The sequence below is a fragment of the Physella acuta genome, unplaced genomic scaffold (assembly GCF_028476545.2).
Source record: "Physella acuta isolate Inbredline_101_S28 unplaced genomic scaffold, ASM2847654v3 ptg001628l, whole genome shotgun sequence".
Classification (NCBI taxonomy): domain Eukaryota; kingdom Metazoa; phylum Mollusca; class Gastropoda; family Physidae; genus Physella; species Physella acuta.
The window spans coordinates 17,120-26,170 of NW_026733142.1; the positions used below are offsets into that span (position 1 = coordinate 17,120).

Below are 9,051 nucleotides of genomic sequence, written 5' to 3' on the forward strand. Positions count from 1 at the left end.
TTTTGGTATTTGGAACTTCATGAAATTATTCTGATCAATGTTTTTTTCTCCATCCCCAGGTAAAGTCACCTACCAGAGTCCACACTGGGCCCGAGCGGTGTGTCACCCCAACGGGTCAACGCCTTGTTGCAGGAACTCTACCTGTGTGTCAAAGTCAATGGAAGACTGCAGGTGTCCAGACTGTTACGACATGAGGCAGCAAATACACGCTGAGCTGGCTCAGTGGGTCCCGAGAAACCCAGAGTGTCAGGTTAGTGGGGTGGTAACTATGACACACTGATGTAAAGTTAGTGCTAGAGTTCTATAACATGAGGCAACAAATACACGCTGAGCTGGCTCAGTGGGTCCCGAGAAACCCAGCGTGTAAGGTTAGTGGGGTAGTAACTATGACACACTGATGTAAAGTTAGTGTTAGAGTTCTATAACACGAGGTAACAAATACACACTAAGATGGCTGCCTGGGTCCCGAGAAACCCAGAGTGTCAGGTTAGTGGGGTGGTAACTATGACACAAGGAGGTTAGGTGAGTGTTAGAGTAACATGATGCATCTGTCTAAGTGGGTCCCGCTAAACCCCGAGTGTAAGGTTAGTGGGGTGGTAACTATGACACAAGGAGGTTAGGTTAGTGTTAGAGTAACATGATGCATCTGTCTAAGTGGGTCCCGAGAAACCCAGAGTGTCAGGTTAGCGGTAACCTTAACACAAGCAAGTTATGTTAGAGTTCTATAACAAATACACGCTGAGATGACTACGTGGGCCCGAGAACCTTAGAGTGTCAGGTTACTTTTGTAGTTTTAACTGGTGCCCCGCAAAAGCGACCCATGATAAAAGGACCCCGACAAAATGACCCATGATAAAATGTCCCCGGGATAAAATTACCCAAATAAAACAGACCCGAAAATAATTCCCCGAAAAAAAAAACGTTTAAATGATTCAAAATAATAGCCCCTACCACAGAGCACCCGATCAATGGCTCCTGGCTAAAAGGATCCCGACAAAGTGTCTCCGACAATATGTTGATTCGAGCCAGTTTAGACAGTGTTTCTGTATCTATAATCCTGGATAACGCATAAACGCTAAACTGTATTGTGCCACAAAGTTATGTTTTGCATTAAATATTTTTTAAAAATAATGCATGTGATTTTATGTAAGTGATTTTAAGTTTATTTTATTCCATTCTAAATAATTACCTGATCCAAATTCTAGAATTTACATTCACCAAATACATTTAATAATTCCATCCAACGTAATCTCCGTCTAATCAGATGAAGCTATTCTCACGCCAAGAAACGTGTCAGCTATTGAGAAACATGACCATCGTCTTTGTAGGAGACTCATTGATGCGACAGTTCTCCATTGCCCTATTTGAAAAGCTACGTGACAATGTTCTACTCGACACGACCCCAAAAGGTTGGTCTCACACCAAAAAACGTGTTCATTTTACTTTTTTGAACATTTCTTAGATTCGTCTCGACAGAATGTGGAACTTTTCTTTCTTTCTTTTTTTTTGTTTTTTTTTTTTTTATTTTTTTTTTTTTTGTTAACACTTTCAACACGCTCAGACACATGATCCTGGTGAAGTTTTAGGTGAAACATGATTGATGGTAAATAACACAAGTAGGTTTAACACATCATCAAATGTAATGTATTTAACCCGCTCCGGCCCATGTTCACATAACAGCTGATTAGTACGAGCTATTACTCAGTTCACAATGTCTGTTTGTGGGTTTGTGGCAAGTCTTGTAACTCAGTTTTGACCCACTTCTAATGCAGCGATTTTCGTTCTCTTCGATGACAATGAAAGGATATCTATATTTTTTAAAATCTAATTAACATTAGATTTGTCATTAGAATTAATTTAAAGATTACTGTTTAGATTAAATAGGGGAGATAACAAGATAAAATACTAGCGATCAGAGGGGCATCGAGGGTGAACTGTCTGTCACGGTTGACCGATTTCTTCCCTGATCATCGAGCACGAACAAATGAAGGGCAGATAACTGAATACTGGTCGGTTTTTAATCGAAGTATCTCATGAGTGACCAAAGCTTTTATTAATGAAAGCAAATTAGATTTATTTTCTTATTTTCAGTGAATTTAAAAGCTTTTTTTTATAATTGTTTTATTTTAAACGTGCCATTAAAATAGTCCAACAAACATTATCACGACAAGGGTGCTACTCTTTCAAATCTAATTCTAACATGACTGCCGAGGTTGGCTCCCCTGTATAATTTAATGTGACACATGGTTAATAAAGTTTATTTAATTACTTTTATTGTTAATGGATTTTTAAAATTGCAAGTGTAATATTTCCGAAATAAAATTAATGCAATTAGTTGCTGAGATATTAAAAAAATAAATAAAAAATAAAAAGTAATGTGTCTTTAGATCGCAAAACATTTCATTCATAACATCAGATTCTCTCTTCATTGGTTTAGAGAATTACACAATAAAACTATTTTCATGTAACAATGCAAAAAATTCCTTTCAAGGGAAGTAATTGTAGTATGCAACAAACACTTTAAGTTGCGTATAATCTATATTTCAACTTTACCTATTTCATAATTAGAAAAATGAGTACAATATTAATTAAATATTCATTATTTCCAGTGATTGCATTATTTTGAACTACTACTAATGTTTAATTTAATAATCACCTCAACATTTTTGGAAACATATTTTCTTTTAAATTTAAATTTTTGTTTTTAAAACTTGGTAAGACTACTTTAGACAATTAAAAACCAATATTGAATTCATAGACTAGACTAAACGAGAGCTCATACTTGACAACCCAGATATACACAATACAACTTGTTCTGAGATCTTGTAAACTTAACCGCGTGTTTTAAATCATCTTTTATTAATTACCATGAACGCATTCAAAACAAATGATTCAAAACGAGAAGAATTTAGAAAATATTTGGAAAAGGCAGGGGTAATGGATGCACTCGCTCGTGTTTTGGTTGGATTGCATGAAGAGCCAGAGAAACCCAACAATGCATTAGATTTCTTGCGACAAAATTTGAATGCCACTGGACCTGAGACAGCAGACGTTGAGGCTCTGAAGCTTGAGGTCACTGAACTGAGACAGAAATGTGAACAGTTGCAAGAAGAAAACAATGACCTTAAAGCACGGCTGCAGCAGTTAGAGCCCACAGCTGAGCCAGACAACCCAGACAACTAAGACCTGACCTGCTTCTACACTCCAATGTTTTGTAATCAAATAAACTACATGCTATACTTCCATTAAAAAAAAAATAACAATAATAATAGTCCCCCCCCCTCACGCAAACTTGGCCGGTGTCATTACAAAGCTCTGTAATTGTAATTGACTTTGACCTCAAAATTGCCAACAAGAAATCACCAACTTTTTATACCGGGCAGCTATAGAAGTGTTAGTCTTTGTCGGAATACTTGAGTTAAAATTAAGGATTTATTTATTCACGTTTCCCACTGTCATGTGACAATAATTTTTTCCCTCAGAAATGAGAGGCACGTGCGACCTCTACTACAAATACATGTCAGGATGTACTGATTACATAATACGTGATTCGCTCGAGTGTAATGGAACGGTAAGGAAAGACAATGAGTATGTAATGTGATTAGTAACGTTAAATTCGTTTATATTTTTGACAGTGATATTTTGGAAAACGAATTTGGTACTTTTAGTTAGGTCAACACACGCTGTTAACGTGATAGATCCACCTCGCCAATCGTTACATTCACCCCGCATTAATCATTACATGTAAGCACCATTAATCATTACAAGTAGACCTGACCTATCATTGCATGCACACGCCGCCTACCATTACAGATCCACCTCATCAATTATTACAGATCCACATCACTAACAAATTACATGCACGGCCCACTAATCATTACAGATCCACCCCACTAATTATTACAGATCAGCCTTACCAATCATTACATGCAAATCACAACCATCATTACAGATCCACTCACACATAATTACAGTTGCACCTCACCTATCATTTCATGCAAATCTCCCCCTCCCCATCATTACAGGTGCACTGACCAATCATTACACGCACATCTTCCCTCCCCATCATTACAGGTGCACTGACCAATCATTACACGCACAACTTCCCTCCCCCATCATTACAGGTGCACTGACCAATCATTACACGCACATCTTCCCTCCCCATCATTACAGGTGCACTGACCAATCATTACACGCACATCTTCCCTCCCCCATCATTACAGATGCACCTAACCAATCATTACACGCACATCTTCCCTCCCCCATCATTACAGGTGCACTGACCAATCATTACACGCACAACTTCCCTCCCCCATCATTACAGGTGAACTGACCAATCATTACACGCACATCTTCCCTCCCCCATCATTTTAGATGCACCTAACCAATCATTACACGCACATCTTCCCTCCCCCATCATTACAGGTGCACCTGACCAATCACTGGATAATGAGATCACGTGACAGCGAATCCATCCTGGAGGTCGTACGTCAGCTGATGGGCACAACAAACTCTCTCTTGTTTATGGGCATTGGCCTGCACGACTCTCTAAACATATCCGTCGTTGAAGATCAGGTAAATTCAGGGGCGTATACGGGGTAATAGGGCTTGTAAGTAGGTCACCAACTTCTTATCATACTAGCCAGCTAGTATTTTTCAAACCAACTGTGAATATATTTATTAAATCGGTAAAAAAAAAGTTACTTACGCTACTGTTAAGTTATTTAAAATCGTAAAAACTGATAATGATCTTTGAGAATTCACCTGACCCTGGCTAACGAGATTTCAAATTTTAAGTAAGAGAAGCAAAGAGACTTATAAGCCCTATATTAAGGAAGATAAACCCCACTTCCTTCCTTGTAAGTTAGGGTAAAACATCATCTTTAGACCTAGCAATCCATTGTGCAGATGAAGTAGAATCAATATATTTCTTGATCCCGACATGTGAATGGAATGTGTGATCAGCAGTTTGCTAAGCCGCTTTTACTTTCCCCTACATGTGATAGGTACCTATAAGAGCTGGGTGGAATAAAGGACCTTCTACTGACTTGGACCCAGATTCGATCTCGAGACTTTCGGGTTAGCAGCCAAGCGCTCTACCGCCCAGGACCCCTCAAACTTAACGTTGTCAAATGTTGAGTTGTATCTATTGATTGCGGATTGTTCGTGTGGCATTCAATATTCTCACTCACATTATATAAATCTCACAGAAAAACACTTGTATGTTCTAACAGTAGTTATGGAATGTATATATATATATATATATATATATATATATATATATATATATATATATATATATATATATATATATATATATAAACGTTTATACATGTTTCAGCTATACAATTATATTTCTTTGCATCTTTTAAAACCCAATGTTTAAGAATATATCCTTTAATTTCCGTGACCTTTTATTCCTTTCTCCCATTCCTCTACTTGTCCAGGTGATATGTATCTATTTCTCCCATTCCTCTACTTCTCCAGGTGATATGTATCTATTTCTCCCATTCCTCTACTTCTCCAGGTGATATGTATCTATTTCTCCCATTCCTCTACTTCTCCAGGTGATATGTATCTATTTCTCCCAATCCTCTACTTCTCCAGGTGATATGTATCTATTTCTCCCATTCCTCTACTTCTCCAGGTGATATGTATCTATTTCTCCCATTCCTCTACTTGTCCAGGTGATATGTATCTATTTCTCCCATTCCTCTACTTCTCCAGGTGATATGTATCTATTTCTCCCATTCCTCTACTTCTCCAGGTGATATGTATCTATTTCTCCCATTCCTCTACTTCTCCAGGTGATATGTATCTATTTCTCCCAATCCTCTACTTCTCCAGGTGATATGTATCTATTTCTCCCATTCCTCTACTTCTCCAGGTGATATGTATCTATTTCTCCCATTCCTCTACTTCTCCAGGTGATATGTATCTATTTCTCCCATTGCTCTACTTCTCCAGGTGATATGTATCTATTTCTCCCATTCCTCTACATCTCCAGGTGATAAAGCCCATGTTGAAGCTCCTATCTGGGACCGTTTGGCCAAAGGTCATCTGGCTGCCCCCTCACTCCCCGGGGTTGTTGAAAACTCCGTTTCACCTGCACCTCCAGCCCGACAAGATCCAACTTTTTAACAAACGGTTGAGTGATGTATTACAGAAACAAGGAATTCCTTTGCTCAACTTTTTCCGTCTGACCCCTGGGGTTATGAGCTACGACGGGACACACTACGGTCAAGGGGTGAACAGCGTTAAAGTGAATATTTTTCTCAACTATTTCTTGGAAAACAGGAAATTTTATCAGGCATTTAGTGACAATGAGATAGACGAGGATAACATCAATACATTACAACCGTAATGACTAGACTTCCTTAAGTGTCAAAGTTTGGAATGGTCGTATAAAATATTCTTTACAAATTACTGGCGTCTATAAGTTACTGCCATGAGAAGCGGAAGTCATGGTAAAAAATACTTTGAGAAAGAAAATCAGACGAAGAATGCTAGAAATTGCTTGTTATAAAACGTAAGGAAGAAGTGTTTAAAAGAGTTTAAGTTATGCTTTTTACAATGTGTTTGTATCTTAAGTGTACTACATGATAGTAATTGTATCTTAAGTTTTATACATGGTACATGTTGTGCCTTAATTTTACTAAATGATACTAATGGTATCTTGAGTTTACTACATGATCCATGTTGTATCTTGCCTTTACTAAACCATGCATGTTTTTGCCCTACATTTACTAACGGATACGTGTTGGTATTTTGAGTTTACTATATGATATATGTTGGTAATTTAATTTAACTAAATGATACTAATGGTATGTTAAGTTTTACATGATACATGTTGGTGCCCTACATTTAATACATGATACATGTTGGTATCTTTATTTTGCTAAATGGTATCTTAAGTTTACTATATGATACTTGTTGGTTTCTTAATTTTACTAAACGATACTATATGTATTTTGCGTTTATTACATGATACTTTTTGGAGCCTGAAATATACGACATGATAATTGTTACTTGAAGTTTACAACATGATAATTTTTACCTTAAATTGATTTCATGATATTTGCTACCACTGTCTATGCATATATATTTTTAATACAAAATAAACCAACTCTTATTTCAATTAAATTTGTTAGTAAAACACCAAGTCCTGACCATCACTGCACATTTAACATTGGGTTTTAGTCATAAAATATAATAATAAATATTAACCTGACAGTAGATACCATGTGTATTTACATTGGTTTTTAAATTTTAAAATGACACACACAATGACCCACACAATGACCCCGACCAACACCCCACCACTTGTTTTTCCCACCATTCTTACTTTTACCTGTGCATCTTATTTTACCTTTACTTTTTCATGTATCTGCCCCTATTTCTTTTACCTCAGGTCTAATATAGAGTTAGATTGAAAATACGATATTCTTGTTGTGACAAAGAAATTTAATTTTCTCGAATGATTGCACGGTAATGATATGTCGAGTTGTGAGATTTAACCACAAACCTACCCACAGACAGAACTTGTTAAGTTAAATAAAAGTAGAATGCGAATTTTAAACAAGTTAATTAAAAAAGTCTAGTGACATTTATGCGCAATTTCCTTATGTTATCTAAAAATAGCTCTGACGTATAATGCTGGGGTGCGTTCAAGCTAGAAGAACGATCGGTTTGTAGGTGTTTATGTAATTTTAAAATTTGTGACCGAACGAGAGGATATTTTTGAAAACTTTCTTCCGGCAATATTGTTCTAAATTATGGCAGGAATCGATTGGTACATGTTTCAAGTCGCTAAGTGGTCTGGTTGCCGAGATTTGGGCCAAAAACTGCATTTTTTCGAGGTTTTTTGGCTTTTCCGGGAAATACATGAAAGAAACCCGGAATTTTTATGGCCTATGCTCATTCTCGTAACTTGCTTAACATAATTGCTTTTGGAACTAGTCATCGATATTGCTTCGTTGAGGAGGAGATACGACTTAAAGCCCGGACACACATTCATCCATACATTCATTCATTCATCCATCCATTCCCAGAAATGACGAGTTAATAAACGCAATTCTCCAGAATGGAAATTGCGCTAAAAAAAATTATCACACTCCCGGGAGATGCTTGAAGCTCTGCTTACAAACAATTGTGTTTTGTTTTTCTAAGACATGCGGGTAAAGTGCAGTCTCTACTACAAGGATGTGTCGGAATGTTCCAGTCATCTGGTGCGTGACTCCTGGGAGTGTAACGGAACGGTAAGAACGGTCGGACGGACGGACGGGCGGACGGACGGACAGATGGACAGACGGACGGACGGACGGACAGACGGATGGACGGACGGACGGACGGACGGACAGATGGACGGACGGACGGACGGACGGACGGACGGATGGACGGACGGATGGACAGACGGACGGATGGATAGATAGACGGACGGACGGACGGTCGGGCGGTCGGACGGACAGATGGACAGACGGACGGACGGACGGACTGACGGATAGACGGACGGACGGACGGACGGATAGATGGACGGACGGACGGACAGACGGACGGATGGATAGACGGACGGACGGACGGATTGACGGACGGACGGACAAGAGGACAGATGGACAGACGGATGGACAGACGGAGAGACGGACAGATAGACAGACGGGCGGATAGACGGACTGAATAACGGACGGACAGACGGACGGACGGACGGACAGACGGACGGACAGATGGACGGATAGACGGACAGACGGACAGACGGACAGACGGACAGACAGATAACGGACGCACAGACGGACAGACGGACAGACGGACGGACAGGCGGACGGACAGACGGATCACAGACGGACAGAATAACGGACGGACAGACGGACGGACAGATGGACGGACAGATGGACGGACAGAATAACGGACGGACAGACGGACGGACAGATGGACGGACAGAATAACGGACGGACAGACGGACAGAATAACGGACGGACAGACGGACAGAACAACGGACGCACAGACGGACAGAATAACGGACGGACGGACAGACGGACGGACAGATGGACGGACAGA

At 39.3% G+C, this 9,051-nt stretch overlaps 1 protein-coding gene across 1 annotated transcript; it reads left to right on the forward strand.

Annotated features, from left to right (window-relative positions):
- Positions 1–2,768: 2,768 nt before the first annotated feature.
- LOC131929442 (c-Myc-binding protein-like) lies at positions 2,769–3,245 on the forward strand. Its single transcript, XM_059285651.1, has one exon. The coding sequence runs from the start codon at positions 2,869–2,871 to the stop codon at positions 3,181–3,183; it is 315 nt and encodes a 104-aa protein (XP_059141634.1). The 5' UTR covers positions 2,769–2,868; the 3' UTR covers positions 3,184–3,245.
- The last annotated feature ends 5,806 nt before the right edge of the window (positions 3,246–9,051 follow it).